Source organism: Podarcis filfolensis (genome assembly GCF_964270895.1).
Source record: "Podarcis filfolensis genome assembly, chromosome: 5".
Classification (NCBI taxonomy): domain Eukaryota; kingdom Metazoa; phylum Chordata; class Lepidosauria; order Squamata; family Lacertidae; genus Podarcis; species Podarcis filfolensis.
Window position 1 is genome coordinate 19,047,995 of NC_139608.1, and position 17,464 is coordinate 19,065,458.

The 17,464-nt window shown below is 44.6% G+C and overlaps 1 protein-coding gene across 2 annotated transcripts; it reads right to left on the minus strand.

Annotated features, from left to right (window-relative positions):
* Positions 1 to 4,330: 4,330 nt before the first annotated feature.
* On the minus strand, positions 4,331 to 15,577 carry LOC310762460 (serine palmitoyltransferase small subunit B-like). Of its 2 annotated transcripts, none has more exons than XR_014547984.1 (3): positions 15,464 to 15,577; positions 8,105 to 8,150; positions 4,331 to 6,030 (listed from the first exon to the last, which is right to left on the minus strand). XR_014547984.1 is itself a non-coding variant. In XM_083613613.1 (3 exons), the coding sequence occupies exons 1-3, from the start codon at positions 8,716 to 8,718 to the stop codon at positions 5,787 to 5,789; spliced, it is 330 nt and encodes a 109-aa protein (XP_083469739.1). In that variant the 5' UTR covers positions 8,719 to 8,879; the 3' UTR covers positions 4,331 to 5,786. The 2 variants fall into 2 exon arrangements, 1 of the variants encoding a protein (XP_083469739.1); XM_083613613.1 differs by lacking the exon at positions 15,464 to 15,577 and adding an exon at positions 8,679 to 8,879.
* Between the last annotated feature and the right edge of the window lie 1,887 nt (positions 15,578 to 17,464).

A 17,464-nucleotide genomic window follows, 5' to 3' on the forward strand; every position in this document is an offset into this window, starting at 1 on the left:
GTCTGGAACTGCTTCATCACAGGTTATACCCACGTAGTAAAGAAAACCGACACTGCTATAGGCCTGAAGTAATACTCATTTCGTTAGAAACAACAACTCTTTTCTGGGTGAGCTGGTTCAGACAGTATGATGAGTAAAACTGTAGGCAGAGAAACAAAACCATATTGCAACATTTCAATAAAAGCAGGCTGCTTCCACTTCTGAACTTCTCTCTGCCACAGACTCTCCCTTGAACTCACGAAGCCCTGTTTTCTCTTCTGCTTTCAACACCACCTCTGCCCAATCTTCCCCCTCCTGCTAGTCATCGTCTCACCACCAGTCCCTTGGCTCTGAGCCTTCTTCCCTTGGGGGTTACCCAGCTGGTGCATCCCACTGTTCCTCTGTGTCCAGCCAGTGTGTGACATCTCTCATGAGTCTTGCCACTCATTTCCAGCTTATCATGTTTTGGCTTCAGTATAATAAAACACAACAAGATACAGTGGTACCTTGGGTTACATATGCTTCAGGTTACATACGTTTCAGGTTACACACTCCGCTAATCCAGAAATAGTGCTTCAGGTTAAGAACTTTGCTTCCGGATAAGAACAGAAATCAGGCTCCGGTGGCGCAGCAGCAGCAGGAGGCCCCATTAGCTAAAGTGGTGCTTCAGGTTAAGACCAGTTTCAGGCTAAGAACGGACCTCCAGAACGAATTACGTAATTAACCCGAGGTATCACTGTATAAGAAATAAAAGCAGCAGCAAAAATACAAATAAAAACCATACAGCATATAGCACACCACACTGCAATTACTACAACAGGCAGAAACATCGTTAAATGGTTCTCCCAAGACCCTTAACAATTTGCAAGAGGTTCATGGGGAAAAGAAATTGGGGAATCTTTGAACTCGGAGGTACCTGTCAAGATGCAACCATTTCAAATAGGGGATGCTTTTCCATGAGGTGATCTCAACACAATTGGGAGAGGCTGTGTTGTAAATTATGCAACTTGTTGGGAGGGTGCTGGTTTTTTGAAGGAGTTCCATGTCGTCAGCCCAAACACATTTATTTCAACCGTTGTATTTTCCCTGGCAAGGTTCCTGCTCTTTTAACACTGATTAATAAAGTGCCTAAGATGTGGTTGCGCAAAGATTAAAGCACAACATAGGACCAGCCCATAGGTTTACCATTGAGAATAGCGATGAGACATGGGAAGGAAGAGGGGAAGTTGGGAAAAATCAGCATGAACTAGGTTGGTTTTAAGATGCCTTTTGTAGCTGTGTGTCGGGCAGAAATTCCTTTCATGGACATGAAGTAATAGGATGGCTTTGGCTGTTGCAATTTGCTCCGGCCGTGCACTTGTGAAAGCTACAGAAGACTTGTCAGCAAAAGAAAAGGCAACCCTACTATTACAAGAGTGTCATCTGTCAGAAATGTGTTACACAATAAGAGCTGGCAATTGATCCATTAATGCTTTCATGTGAAGACAAATACAGGTATGGAAAGGCTTAATTGAGGCATGTTTCAAAACAAAACACTAGTAGGTTAGAGATAATCTTTTACTGATGAGAAGCATATGCTAGTGATTCTGGGCTGAAAAGAGATACATTTAATGACAGTGTGAAGAGAAAACTGAAATATTCATTTGTTGCTATCTCAGCAGTAGATTTTTTCATTATACAGTAATAATATAATTAAACCTTGTGTACTTGTGTCTGTAAATAAATAACCAGCACCTTTGTCTTTAATCACAGCCACATCTGAGGAAAAAGATTGCCTTAGCCTGTATAAGCTTGTTTTATGCTCTTTGAGAGTGATAGGTAGGTCCTGTTTTACAGCTGTTGGGAGTATACAAAATAAGTTATGAAAGTGACTATTACATCTACATTGATAAGACAGCATTCTCAGGCGTTGGAGAGTTTGCTTCAGAGTTTAGATATAATCCTTTGCTTCAGAGGTTAGATATAATCCTCTGCTTCAGAATTTAGATATAATCCAATAAAACGGTGTGGGTTTGCATAATAATACCTTGTCACCATATGATGCGGCTGGATTAGTTCTCTTCTTGCATGTAACTGTCATAATTGCCCCACTAGCAAAGTGAGTGTCAGCTGTAAGCACTGAGAATGTGTACAACTCACCCCAAGGAGTTCAGAAACAAAAGCAGTAAGGTGACTAGGAGATAGCTGGAAGGAGAAGGCTGAAGAGAACTTTTTCAACTAGGACATAACTAAAGAAAAATCTCCAAACATGATGAATGCTAAGATACGGTTTTGTAATGCTAGGCATTATGCGGGTTGTGTTACACAATTCTAGGTTTGTCACTTGCACCTGTAGGAAGTATGTCTCAAGTTCTTTCTTGAATATGGAAAGAAAATGGAACATTGCAAACCCCTTTGCTTTTGTTTTTAAATGTGTTTTTGAAAAGTTTTATTTCTGGGGGGAAAGGAGCCAAGACATGAACATTGAACCAGCTCTTCCTCTGTCCTTTTTATTGTTGCGCCATGGTTTGTTTTGGGCTACATATGAGTAAGGAGAGAGTTTAGCCATGTGTCCCTGTTCGGCCGATATGCTGAGCCAATGCTAAGGCTTAGCTCAGCAGGGCTCACCGCTAGAAAGATGGGGTTTTCTGCTTTGCCACCAGCCCATGGAAGAAGGGGGAAATCATGTAAAATATAAGAAATGTCCTTAATTTAAACAGCACGCAGGATTCAACAGTCTGGGCGACACCAGTCCATTTCCTGCAATATCTTATTTGCTCCCTTTGATTTCCTAATTCTAAAAATCTTTTTTGTTTTGTTTTGTTACTAGTCTCTTCCATTCAACCCCAGTCATCTAACCACTAGACCTTTGTGCACAAGTGAAGGAAAATATTTCAGAGGCACAGCAAAGGCAGCAGAATCATTTAGCTTCCATTTTGCACCTTTCAGGGGTCTCTAGTCCCACCAGCCTTGTCAAGCTGCAGGAGTTTTTCCTGTTCTTACATGAAGAGAGACACTGCATATTAGGACTCCAATCGCCAACAGGCAGAAAGAAAGCTTGTAAGAAAACATAAGGTGCATTTCTCTGTTAGAGACATGGCACATTTCAGTTCCCTCATGATAGGGCTTCCCTGTGATAACAAAAACAAAACTGCGTTAAGAAAAGTTGCACATTGGAGGCATTTTCTGAACATTTTCTACATGCAGGTGGTTAAGTCCCAACTTGCAGCTTAACTGCTATCCTGCCATGACTGTTCTATTTTTATTACTCTCTTTGTATACAGCTACTTTTAGAATTTGTATATATTCTCTCAGTCTTCTTTTCAACACCCAAGTAACAGTCCAGTATTATGTTTCATCATAAAGAGCTTAAGCACCCTACGCAGCCAGATAAATCACTGTTAAGCTGCTGTTTGCCCGCTGATACTGATCTCCATAGCACCATGGCTTCAGAAGGCTTCAGAGTTAATGGGATGATGTGTAAGTGAGTTTCTGCTCACATCATATCCCCAGTGCCTCCTATATGTGTTTATGATACAACTTCTAGCAACTTAGCACCGGAGGAATGCCCTTATGGGGAAAGGTTGTGACATTTGGGGCTTTTTAGTGTAGGGGAAAAGGCGTGGCAGGGAGGAACATGTACAAGATTATCCATGATGTGGAGGCAATGACAAAAGTATCATTCCCGCCCCCCCTCTTTCATATAACTACAGTGGTACCTTGGGTTAAAAACACCTTGGGTTACAAACACTTCGGGTTACAGACTTGGCTAACCCGGAAGTAGTACCTTGGGTTAAGAACTTTACCTCAGGATGAGAACAGAAATTGCGTGCTGGCAGTGGGAGGCCCCATTGGCTAAAGTGGTACCTCAGGTTAAGAACAGTTTCAGGTTAAGAATGGACCTCCGGAACGAATTAAATTTGTAACCAGAGGTACCACTGTACAATCGGGGACCATTCAACGAAGCAGAAAGATTTCGGATAGACCCAAAAAGAGCGCTTCTTCAAACAGTGCACAGTTAAACTGTGGAATTTTCTCCCACAAGTTATAGCGATGTCTTAAAAGAGGAGGCAAGTGTATGGAAGAGAAGCCTATGATCTGCCTCCACTGTTGAAGGCAAACGCCCCTCTGAATGTGTTGCTGGGAATCACAAATGTGGAGAGTGCTGTTGCACCCGGGTTTTGTTTGCTGGCTTCCCGGCTGGCCACTGAAAGAAAAGGATGTTTGACCTTCTCAAAGAGCCCTTATGTTCTTGCTGAGCTGCTCTGCTGTGCTAGAACCATATCCCATAGTTCCTACTCCTACAGCGTTGTTCAGATGGCACGGGCCCAAGTAGTTACTGCATGTAGCTAAATGAAGGGCAATTTCAAACTTGGGTGACTAGTTTTATTATTAAAATACAGTGGTACCTCGGGTTACAGACGCTTCAAGTTACAGACTCCACTAACCCAGAAATAGTACCTCGGGTTAAGAACTTTGCTTCAGGATGAGAACAGAAGTCGTGCGGCAGCAGCGGGAGGCCCCATTTGCTAAAGTGGTGCTTCAGGTTAAGAACAGTTTCAGGGTAAAAACGGACCTCCGGAACGAATTAAGTTCTTAACCCGAGGTACCACTGTACTCAGCACCCCTCGTGCCAGCAGCAGAGCAAGCCGATCGGGCGCTTGGGGCAGCGTGTGTGCCCTGCGCCCAGGGGCGGGGCCAACCGTCCATGGGGGCACCACGGGGCCTCAGAGGAGTCTGCCTGCCTCCTCCCATTCAGCCACCCTACAGCTGAGGGGGAGGCAGCGGGCGGACTGTTTGGGGCAGCATGGAGCCTGCGGGCGCTCAAGCCACCGCGTCACTCCCAGGAGAGATGCATGGCTCAGGCACGCTGCAGACCCCATGGTGAGTGCCGCCCGGCATTTTGTCACCCCCCCCCCTCAGTGGGGGCAACCGGGGTGGACCGCATCCACCGCACCCCCCTTGCTACGCCCCTGCCTCCTACTCCTACAGCTGGACTCTCGCAGCAAGATTACCCGATTAGGACAACTAGTCCTGTTACCTTAATCGCTGCAATCTAATGGTGGCAGGATTTCTTTCTTTTGTGGCATCACTTCCCTTTGAGTTTTCAGTGACTTGTTGAGCATGTATCAGCAGGCCAAGGAAACATCGCTAAGGTCATGACAACAATGGCTCTCTTTGTCCACACATAACGCTGCCTTCTAGTCAACTGCAGGTGTAATAGTGTGGCTTGCAAAAAAATAATAAATCCATAACGTAGGGTGTCCGTCCTTAGAACCATAGCTTATTTCAACAGCCTTCAATTTTCTTTCAAACCCAAGGGCCCACCTTAAGTGCCAGCCTACTTACAATGGTTTTTAAGCATGTATACTTTGAATTCTCCCTTCCTCCCTCCCTCCCTCTCTCTCTGTTCCCTGCTTTTACTGCCTCATTTTCTTTTCTCTTTCCTCTTCACTAGAAGAGAGTCAAACAATGAAAAGAAATTGTTGCCGGACTAGGTGGCATGTAGTGTTCCTTCATCAGCTTTGCATGGAGAAAGTCCCAGGTTGAAGTCCAGCCATCTCCAAGTAGGGTGGGGAAGGGACCAGTCTAAAATTCTGGGGATGGTCAGGTGGAACAGTGCTCTGATTCACCTTCCTGTGTTCCTCTGTGATTCACTGTTGTTTAAAAAATGGTCATCACAACTGGCAAACGCGTGTACCGATGCACTGGATTAAAAGTGGCAAGGGGTAAAGAGACCTGCGCATACTTCCAAATTGTTCTATTTACAGAAATGTGGCAAAAATACATCTAGTTATCCAAGCTCAGTCATGAAGCGTCCACTTCAGCTACTTGACTAGCTGTAGAAAGAACTGGAAAGCCTGATTCAAACGGGTAGGAATGAACAAATAAACTGTGAACACTGACATAGTCAGAGTGGTGGCAGTGAAAAAATGCATCACCACTTCTTCCCAGGGTTCCATGTCAAAGGCACACGTGACCAGCATGTACTGAACATAAAGCCAGTAGATAAAATCCTTCACGCCCTTCATCGTTCTCGCCGCCATTAATCGTTGCTTCTTGAAGTTTGTCCTGTTGGAGCAACAAAAGTGTGGGTGACACAGTTTGAATTGGGAGCAGAGGAAACAGAAGACAGAACAATCTTTTGGGGTTATAGGTTTTATTTTTTGTTTTCAAAAAGTGATATGGGGCAATCACGTCTTGCTCGGGGGTTACATCCCTGGGTGGTGCAGATAAACAAAGGTACGCATACAGTCGTACCTTAGTTCGCGAACGGAATCCATTCCAGAAGTCCGTTCGACTTCCGAAAATGTTAGAAAACCAAGACGCAGCTTCCAATTGGCTGCAGGAGTTTCCTGCACTCAATCGGAAGCCGCGGGTGCTGTGTCAGATGTTTGGCTTCCAAAAAACGTTCGCAAACTGGAACACTCACTTCCAGGTTTGCGGCGTTCAGGAGCCAAAACATTCGAGAACTAAGCTGTTCAAAAACCAAGGTACGACTGTACTCAAACCATCCCTTTGGAACTGCCCCTGAACAGCCATGCTTGCACTCTACGTGGTGCTACCTTTCAAGGCAACTTGGAAACTACGACTAATCCACAATGCAACAGCTAGTCTGGTGACTGGGAGTGACCACTGGGACCATGGAACACCAGTCCTGGAAGATCTTCACTGGCTCCCAGTATGTTTCCGAGCACAGTTCAAAGTGCTGGTGCTGACCTTTGAAGACCTAAACAGACTCAGCCCAGTATACCTGAAGGAGCGTCTCCACCCCCATTGTCCAGCCCGGACACTGAGGTCCAGCACTTAGGGCCTTCTGATGGCTCCCTCACTGCAAAAAGTTAAGTTATAGGGAACCAGCCAGAGGGCCTCTACGTAGTGTCACCCATTCTGTGGAATGTTCTTCCATCAGATGTCAAGGAAATGAGTAACTATATAAACTTTAGAAGACATCTGAAGACAGCCCTGTATAGGGAATCTTTTAATGTGTAATGGAATCTGCCTGGAGTGGCTGGGGCAACCCAGTCAGATGTATAAATAAATAAATAAATTGTTGTTGTTGTTGTTGTTGTTGTCATTATGTTTCAAGGAAGTCAATGAGTTTTTAAGCTTTCTGAGCTGTTTACCAGGCTTTGGGAGGAGGCTCTTGTGAGAATTTGCAGGTCTGTTGCTGAGTTATCATGAGATCTTGCAAGAGCTTCCCAGAACCTCCCACAGCCCAGCAAGCAAGCCTAAGAGCTGAAAACCTTCTTTCTATGCTAGGAAAAGCACTCCGCCTCCCATGCCTTTAATTTGTGCAATTCCAACCATGTAAAGTTGAAATTGCACGTGTCAAATGGGCATAAGATGCAAGTTACCCATGCATTCAGTTCATCAAACTTGCAAAGCTGTCTCTAAATAAGTGTTACAGAGCAGACCCAATGAAATCAACAGACCTAGGTTCAGGGCTAATCAGGTGTGTGCCTGAAATTCAGACACATCAAAAATGCCAAAAAAAATTGACACATTTCACAACTTGTTTTACAGCATATCAGACATACACTCTCAGGTAAAGAGTCTTTTTATTATTATTATTATTAAATCAAAGTATGTCTCACTCTGTCTTTGATGCCTTATTTTGTGTTTGGATGTTGTCATTCTTATTTTTATTATGGCTAGCAGCCTCAGTAACTGGAAGTGGTCTGAGTTCCTTTCAGCCTCTGCAAAAGCCTGCCTAAGTCAGGTTTCTTGACTTAAAGCACAGATGTGCCAACCTATTGAGCTCTATATATGAACCTGTCAGAACGATATTAGTATAAAACATTTTGAAGGTTCAGGTTATAGAATGATTGCCAAATGCAATCAAGGGCATACATTTCGGAGGCCTTTCAATTTTTAAAATTTCTTTTTATTTAAGAGGAGTTATGTGCCACAATGATTTTTTAAAAGCCTTCAAGTGCTTTGCATAAAACAGCGTGAGGTGTTTATTTAAAGTACAGATAAAATCAGTGATTAAAAACAAGTTGACCGCATTCAAACTTATCCAGAATGGCTTAACGAAGGACAACTCAGTACGTAAAGGAATTACAACATTTATATTTCCTAACATAAGGAAGTTTGGTATTCTCTCTGCAAGACTAATCCGAAATTATGAGTTCATTCTTACCTGTATCCACTCACGATTTCCTGAAGATTAGTCATTCTTGCCACTCCTAGGAAGCAATGGAGAAACATAGTCAGGAACTTACAAACACCAGAAGTGTCAAAATGAAGTAACGTGTAAAAAAAAACTGTATCAGAAAGCATGCTAAAGAATTTAATACAGATTAGGGATCAGGCAGTTGACCTAGAAGAGGTGGGTGGGTCACCAGCACAAAAGCTCATGGGACACACATATGCTAAGAGATGCCTCCTCTGGGGCTTCTGGGGCAGTGATGGCCAAACTTGCCCCCCCCAGCTGTCTTGGGACTACAACTCCCATCATCCCTAGCTAGCAGGACCAGTGGTCAGGGATGGTGGGAATTGTAGTCCCAAAATAGCTGGAGGGCCAAGTTTGGCCATCACTGTACAAGGGTCTCTCCCCCCCCCCAAAGTTTTAAAAAATCATGCAAGGCAAGGAGAAAGTAGATAGAGAAAGGTCTTCCCCTGCTCTCATAATGCTAGAATTCATGGGCACCCAATGAAGCTGAGTGTTGGAAGATTCAGGACAGCTAAAATAAAGCATTTCTTCATGCACTCACTGCCACAGGAAGCAGTGATGGCCACCAAGCTAGATGGCATTCAGTGAGGATTGGCCACATTCATGGAGAGGGTTCTTGATGGCTGCTCGCCGTAGTAGCTGTGCTCTGCTTCCACAGTTGGAGGAAAAAATGCTTCTGAAGACCAATTGCTGGAAACCACAGTAGGGAGGAGTGCTCTAGTGCTCAAATCCTGCTTCCAGATTTCCCACAGCCATTTCATCAGCCACTGTGAGAACAAGATGCTGGATTAGACAGATCAGCATCTTGTGGTCTTTACCCCATGGCTAGAGGAGGCAAACTGTGTTTCAAGGGAAGTGCTTCCTCCACCCTCATCAGCACTGTGTATGGTTACCTTCCATTTCCCACAATGTGAAGGGTATATCCAAGGGATGCGGGTGGCGCTGTGGTCTAAACCACTGGGCCTCTTGGGCTTGCCGATCGGAAGGTCGGAGGTTCAAATCCCCCCGATGGGATGAGCTCCTGTTGCTCTGTCCCAGCTCCTGCCAACCTAGCAGTTCGAAAGCACGCCAGTGCAAGTAGATAAATAGGTACTGCTGCGGCGGGAAGGTAAACGACGTTTCCATGCGCTCTGGCTTCTGTCACTGTGTCCCGTTGTGCCATAAGCGGATTAGTCATGTTGGCCACATAACCCAGAAAGCTGTCTGCGGACAAAGGCCGGCTCCCTTGGCCTGAAAGTGAGATGAGCGCTGCAGCCCCATAGTCGCCTTTGACTGGACTTAACCATCCAGGGGTCCTTTACCTTTTTTTTTTACCTTACCCAAGGGTAAAATTCAGCAATGCACTCAGGCAGTTGCTCAGTCAGCACATGCATTTATGTTGCCATATGGAACAATCTCCCTCCTTCTCTCCCATCTGGCGATGACAGGAAGTCCTGTTGCACTAGCTAGATTCATGGCAGTGGCTTCCACTAGTGCAATACCTTAGCTGAATCCAACTCCAACACAACATTGGCCTTGCCTACATTTGCAGAATCATAGACCTGGGCAGACCCACAGGTCGTTCATTGTCATCGTTCAGCTACCAGACGCCCACACCGCATTCAGTCTGTAATAAGGGAGCCCCCTTCACACGTAAATCATGTGAAGGGGGGCCATGCAATTAAAAGGACAGAAGAGCCCCACTCCTGAGGTCATGTGGCTTCCTCACCCCACCCCCTGACATCCGCACATGGAGAAGGAAAGCTTACGCACCTAGACTGCTACATATGAACCCTTTCACAGGAGCCCTGCACAACTGGGATTCCATCTCTCACGGAGGCCTTCGGATGCTAAGCATTCATCCTATGCATATCCAAGCCACGAGCCACATGTTGACATGAGCAGATTTATGGGCTAATAGCCGTAAATAAATTGTAAATTGTAAATTGACATGAGCAAAGACCCATGGATCTCCAAGGGCTGACCTTTATTCACAAGACACCGTCCTTCATCCAATTCATGCATGAAGTGGACCGGGGCAGAATCTTCCAAGCAGGTGAACTACAGTCAGGTATTGGAAAGGGCCAAGTTGCCTGTCAGGTGAAAGCAACCCTGTCTATCTTGGGTGGGGGGTTTTTTTGCCCTAATTTGCTTGGAGATCTTGAGGTGACAAGCAACTAATAAGTCTAATAAATGAAACCTCCCCCTCCACATTGAGACAGGCCTCTGGGCAATCTGAAAGCAGCCTGGACTGCGGCAGAAAGAAAGTGCCTTCCCCTGTAACCCACAGCATTAAAATAAAACCCTAAGTGAGTATAGACTGTTCAACTTGGCAACCCAAGCCAGCCTCTTAGACAAGCATAGTGGCCTAAAGATACTCAGCTTCCCCATTTTTGCAGCCTCAGGCAGATGAATTTCCTTCCCAGGTCCAATGGCAGCTTCAGGGAGCAGCATTCTTAATCAAGATCAAGTGCGCAGCAATCAAGATCCTGTCCCCATGTCCTATGTGGCAGCTCTTTAGCTTTTCAAAAAACAAACGTGTGTGCTAATTGCTTGCATGCAATTAACACTGCATCTCCAAGGTAGCCCTTGAGATGTTGTTGCACCTCAACTCCAAGCGTTCCTGGAAAATGGCTGGGCTTGTTGTGGCCTGCGGTGTATGGCAGCTGGAGTGTAACATCTGGAGCACAGCACTTTGCCTACCCCTGCCATATCTAGCTTGGTTCCTACCAGGTCTGTGGTGCACTGCCATACTTGTCTGCTGGTCTGCATTTAGCCTGGTAACAAGTTGTGCAGATCAACCCTATGCCCTATTAATAATAAACAATCTTTTTATGTCTCCTTTCTGACTGTGTTGCTCCATATTCAGTTGGATGGATACCTTAAGACAAGCTTGAAACAAGACTTCCATACTTATGGCTGTTATGGAAATAATCCACCTACTTGAGGACTTTGATCATTACTTAATGGAGGGTGGAACAAAAACAACACCAGCAGGTTGGGAAATACTAGCATTTCCAGAGCATGGAAGAAAACAGGAGGGGCCTGTTGGATCAGAATTCAGATATTCAGAAGCATATTTCATCCACTTATGAAGGCAAAGCATATTTTTCTTGAGTAGTAGCCACTAACTAATAGTCATCTCATCCATGAATTTGTCCAGTCTTTTAAACCCATGCAAGTTGGTGTCCCAATCCCTGTGGGAGTGAGTTCCACAGATTAAGCACCGCTTCATCTGTCTTGAAACCTAAAAACTATTATGCAAAATCCCGCTGACCATTTCTCAACAGATAACACCCTTTATAAGCCTTAGTTTTCCCAGCAATACAAACACATTGGGAAATGAAATCAAAACCAACAGATCTGCCTTCATGGGCTTTCATAATTCTTCAGTATAGCTTTGCTGACAAAAGTCTCGTGTAAAGTCCATATCCAAAGAGGTTGGAAATTTTGATTTGGCAACTCAGCCCCAAGTATCTTTATCTGTAAGCAAGACCTTCGAATTAGTAGTACATAAGACTGCAGCCTGTAGGTCAACTCAAAATATAACAAAGACTCCCCCTCAAGGGACTCCTTGTTTTAATTGCTTTAATTTCAGCTTTTAGAAGGCTCTTATTTGCAGTTGCTGAGCTGTTCATCATTGGTAGGGAAATGAGCAAGTATCTGGCACAAGGGCCAAAAGCACTTTCAGGCATCTAAAGCAAGTCAGACACAGTGCCTGCTCATACAAATGTTGTATGTGCCTTTTGGCAATATCCACGTAGCTGCCTTTAGATATAAATAAGTGTACCTGTATGAGCAAACACAGAAGGGTTTTTCTGAATGATGTATTACTGATTTTTCTTGGGTTGCTAGCCTACAGGGGGATGGTTCCACTTCTCCTGTGCCCCACTTCTCCTGTGCCCCAGACTGATTTGATTCAGTCTAGGGCTGCCATACATCTGGGATTTCCCAGATATATCCAGGATTTGTCCAGGCAGACTGTCCAAAAGTGCTGAAAATGTCCAGGGAAACCCAGGAGTTTGGCAACCCATGCTGGAAGTGAGTGTTTGTTTTTTGCAAATTTCCTTAAAAATAGCTTTAAAACTTCATTTTTGGGGGAGTTTTTTTTTTTAAAAAAAGCTCAGTCATCTGTTTGTACAAATGCAACAGGTCAGAGGAACCAAAGGATGATGTTTTAGCATCAGCACAAAGGCACTTCTTTCACTCCTCTGGTGCTGCAGGAATAGTATCTCAATGGGATGGATGGACAAAGCCCTGCCAAAGGTGAGCTGAAATTTCAAATAATGTCCCCAGAGGACCCTGCAGCATTAACAATGTGCTCGGTGCTTTTTTAAAGGCCAGTGGGAAATATAGATCATTGAAGGCCGATCCATCTCAGCTTTCCCTCAACTTTTTCCTTACCACCAGTCAAAGGGTGGCTCTGCAAATCATTGGAAACTAACCTACTGTTAGTTTCCCTGCCTTCTTCCCTAATTGTCCCAGGGGGCACCAGCCACCAAGGGAATAGATGGATGGTCTTGGACATTTTATTGCCTAGCCTTTTTCTCACCATCTGTAAAATGGGAGCAATAAAGAACTCTCTCACAGACTGTGGCCCCACCTACACAATGCATTTAAAGCAATGTCATGCTACATTAAGCTGTCAAGGTTTTCCCCAAAGAATCTCGAGAACTACAGTTAAGGGAGCTGAGAGTTCTGAAGAGACCTCTATTTCCCTCATGGAGCTACAATTCCCAGAGTTCCCTGGGTGGAGGGGTTGATTAAATTTACTCTGGGAATTGTCGCTCTGTGAGGCGAATAGGGGTATCCTAACAACTCTCTGCACCCTTAACAAACTACAGTTCCCAGGATTCTTGGCGGGGGAGGAGGGAGCCATGACTGTTTAAAATGGTATGATGCTGCTTTAAATGTATAGTGCAGATGGGGCCTGTAAAACCGGGAAAAACTGCACATTGTAAGAAAGTGAAAAGGCGCTAGTCCCTTTGGACTCCTCATTCTCCTCACAAGGTTCCCCACCCCTCACTGCAGCAGCAACTCAAGGTCTGTGTCAGAAGTCAAGTTTTCTGCTCTGTCAGTGAGAAGGGAAATGAGAGCATTGCTCAAGTACATACTGAACATCACATGCAATCTGTAAGCATCAGCACCTGGAATTCATAATGCTTTGTGTAACATAATATTACAACATTTAATGAGTTTTTTCCTGCCATTATGTGAGTTCAGCTTTTTTTTGACTTTGCTATGTAAAAGACAAATATGTCAGCAATTTGAATTCCACTTCAAGACATCAGTCTGACATCTGCATAGTATATTATATACATTTTATAAAGCACCACATTATTCTTTCATTAATTCAAACCAGGGATGGGAAACCTGCAGACTTCCAGATACTGCTGGACTCCCAACTGCCTCAGCCAGCATGGCCAGTGGTCAGGGGGGTGGGAGTTACAGCTCCAACAAAACTTGTAAGGCTGTGGGTTGCCTGTCCCTGTCTCTGGTCCACCCCTCACCTTTTCCTTCTTACAAAAGCTATTCAAGAAAGAAATGCAAAACCACTCAAGCAAAGAGGAAGGGAGTTTGCAGCACTGGTGCTAGCCAATCAGTTGCTGCACACAGCCAGTGTCTAGAGCTCAGACTCCCATGCTCAGCCCTGAAGAAATAAATGTTCCATAGCAGCTCACGCCACAGATAATGTTATATTTGTATACAGTCTGAGGCTGCCTTGTCTGCTATACCTCAGGTGTGGTAGAAGATGAAGGAAGATCCAGCTGCAAGTTTGATCAGTCTGATGCCTAAACTGACTCTTATTTTGCCCAAGCAAAATTTATCCTCCATCCCTGGATAGATGGGGCTGCTTTGGACTTCTTCACAACGCTCAAATTATGGAGGTTAAGAAGTCAACATGCCTCACATCTCACCTGCCCCTTACCAGTTTAGGCTCAGCCCCCTTACTGACTTCGTGGACAGTAGTTGGGGGTGTGGGGTAAGGGTAAAGGGACCCCTGACCATTAGGTCCAGTCGTGCGTCTGGGGTTGCGGCGCTCATCTCGCTTTATTGGCCGAGGGAGCTGGCGTACAGCTTCCGGGTCATGTGGCCAGCATGACTAAGCTGCTTCTGGCGAACCAGAGCAGCGCACGGAAACGCCGTTTACCTTCCCGCCAGAGTGGTACCTATTTATCTACTTGCACTTTGACGTGCTTTCGAACTGCTAGGTTGGCAGGAGCAGGGACCGAGCAATGGGAGCTCACCCCGTCGCGAGGATTCAAACCGCCGACCTTCTGATCGGGAAGTCCTAGGCTCTGTGGTTTAACCAACAGCGCCACCCACGTCCCGGGGGTGGGGGGAGTTCTTTGCAATTCAATCACTGAATGTGATTGGTTCCAAACAGACAATCCAAGTAAGGAAGCGAAGCGGAGATGGGAGACCAGACCGCTGCTCTCCACCAGCCCCAGAAAGACTTGGTTGTGGAGATCCAGGAAGGCTACGAGATTCATATACAGTGGTACCTCAGGTTAAGAACTTAATTCGTTCTGGAGGTCCGTTCTTAACCTGAAACCGTTCTTAACCTGAGGTACCACTTTAGCTAATGAGGCCTCCCCCCGTCGCCACTCGATTTTTGTTCTGATCCTGAAGCAAAGTTCTTAACCCAAGGTACTATTTCTGGGTTAGTGGACTCTGTAACCTGAAGCTTCTGTAACCCGAGGTACCACTGTACCACGGATGGCCCTTGGAAAAAGGTGAAGGGCAAAATCATAGGGAAGGCGGTAGCTCAGTAGTACAGCATCTGCCTTGCATGCAGAAGACCCAATGTTAAATCCCCAGGCTCTCCAGGAGCAGCCGCGGATATCTCCAATCTGTAACCCTGGTTTAGTATAAAACTGTCTTCTAGGTTCCATGTCTCGCTGGAACCTTCTAAAACAGTAGCTAATGGAGATCGTCACACAAAATAGAGCTCCCCCCTTAAACACTGCTTGAAGGAGGGCAAAACACAGAATTCTACAAGGATGGAGAACCAAACAGTAATTGAAACCAGGGACAGAAACTGAAACTGGGGAAGATCTCTTTCTGTTTGCCAACTGGATAACTGATAAGATACTGCCTGATCTCTAAGGTTCTTGACTTTCTTACTGCCTTCAAGAATCAGAGGAAAGAAACTGCGACCCCACATAATTTATAATTACTTTACTGTGGATCTCCGCCAAGTTATACATCTTTACTTTTTAAAAACAAAAAACAAAAGCATCTTAAACAAAAAATAAATAAAATGTTATCCTGTGTCTTTCCAGACAAAAAAGGGTGTGCTGTATTTCCCATAGCCCATTTCAAAAAAGAAGAATAAAGTCTCACCTTTCAAGTACCGGGATCAGAGAGTGCTGCAGATGCACTTGGCTGTCAAGCTAACTGATTGCAAACTGAGGAAGGAGAGTCATTAAGCATTTTTCCCAAGCGCGGTGAGGCATAGCTGGCTTGATCTACCTGCCCGCCCACTTGAGGGCTAAATCTAAATTACACCTTTGCCTTCCGGTGCCTGAGCAGAGCAGATGCTAGGAAGTAAGCCCCAACGAATAAATCAGAGAGTATTCAAAGCAGGTGTTACAGCTGTTGTTCCATCATAAAGAAGGATATGGCTGAGCTTTAAGGCTGTGATCCTGACCTAGATACATTTTCTGGAAAATGACCTCCTCTGGGGTGCATGAAATTACTTCCAAGTGTCCCTCTAAGTACTGTATCCCTATTTTCCAGGGACAGTCCCAGATTTGCCGAAGTTGTCCCGTTTGATTTGATCCTGGAATGTCCTGCTTTTCCTTAAGATGTCCCTGTTTTCATCGGAGAAATGTTGGAGGGTATGGAGTTATGCGAGCCCCGAGCCAAGGAGATAAGTAACTATACAACCTTTAGAAGACATCTGAAGACAGGCCTTTAAGGGAATTTTTAAAAATGTTTAATGGTTAATGTTTTAATATATGTTGGAAGTGCCCAGAATCGCTGGGGCAACCCAGTCAGAAGAGTAGGATATGAAGAAGAAGAAGAGGATTCCTATTTTCATCGGAGAAATGCTGGAGGGTATTTAAATGTGATTTAGGTTTAGGTCATAACCCTTCAGCATAAAAGAGGCAGAGAAATAGCCAAGCACCTAATTATGCCAATTTCTAACAAACTGCACATTATTTGGAGTTTGACTTTTTTCTTTCTTTCCTGAAGCTTGTTGGCTCTAAGGTTGCCAACTTCTTTTCTAGGGTTCAGCTCTTGTGCCTTTAACAGCATCATGGCATGGAAAAAAAGCAGTGGAGATTTATTTGCTTTCCTTTTACACGGAGACAAATGGTGAGAAAAGCTTCTTCTGTTTAATTTTCCACGGGATTGACTGCTGTTAAAGACTATGGAGGAAAACCAGTTATTTAAAAAATAGTAGTAATTTGGCAACTGGTGTTTTTCTCATTCTGGTTATTGTAGTTCTTTTTAATTGCTTTGCTGGTGTTTGGAAACTTGATGGAACTAACTCCACATGATTTGGAATAAAACCTACTCCCAATTAACTGCCCACACAGCCCTCATGTGAGCTGCACCAGTGAAGCAAAGAAGAGAGGAGGAAGAAAATTAAAACAAGAGAAGCAGAGAGTACGAAAAATCTATATAAAGAAAGAAAAAAAGAAAGAAATAGTAAGGGAAATGATATGAGGGAAATATCTCTGGGGAGCATATTTGGATAATTAATCTGTCTTTTAAAACGAGGGCAGGTATTGCTTTGTTTGTTGTTATGTACTTTTGTGTTTTTAGACTAAACTGTACTGCAATCTTCATAGGAAGGGTGGTATATAAATAAGTGAAAAGGTTCTCTGAGAGATACTAGTGAGGGGTGTGGCTGAGGAGATTGTGTCGGCTGAGGAGATACCTCAGGCCCAGATAGAGAGGCCTGCAGGGCTGCATTTGGCCTGTGGGCCTAAGGCTCCACTGTCCCTACGCTGGTGCAACCAAACAGGCTTTCTATCAGTGTCATAGGGCATGAGACTCTTTATCTCAGGGTTGTGGGTTCAAGACACACACTGGGCAAAAAGGTGCCTGCATTGCAGGAGATTGAATTTAGATGACCCTTGGGGTACTTTCCCTTCCCTTACAAGCCTAAGATTCTGTGATCAGTGAGCCCAGCTTTGCAGGTGCAATTTGAACCCAAACCATGCCTGCCAATGGACTTCAAAGCGGCCTGCTGTAATCTCTCGTCAGCACTTGCAGTGAGTGCCTTTTAAAATAATAATAATTGTTGTGACGCGGGGTTTGTGATTTCAGCTCTCTTGACATAATATGCTGGAGACAGTTCTGTAGTAACACTTCTTTATTAAAGCAAACAAG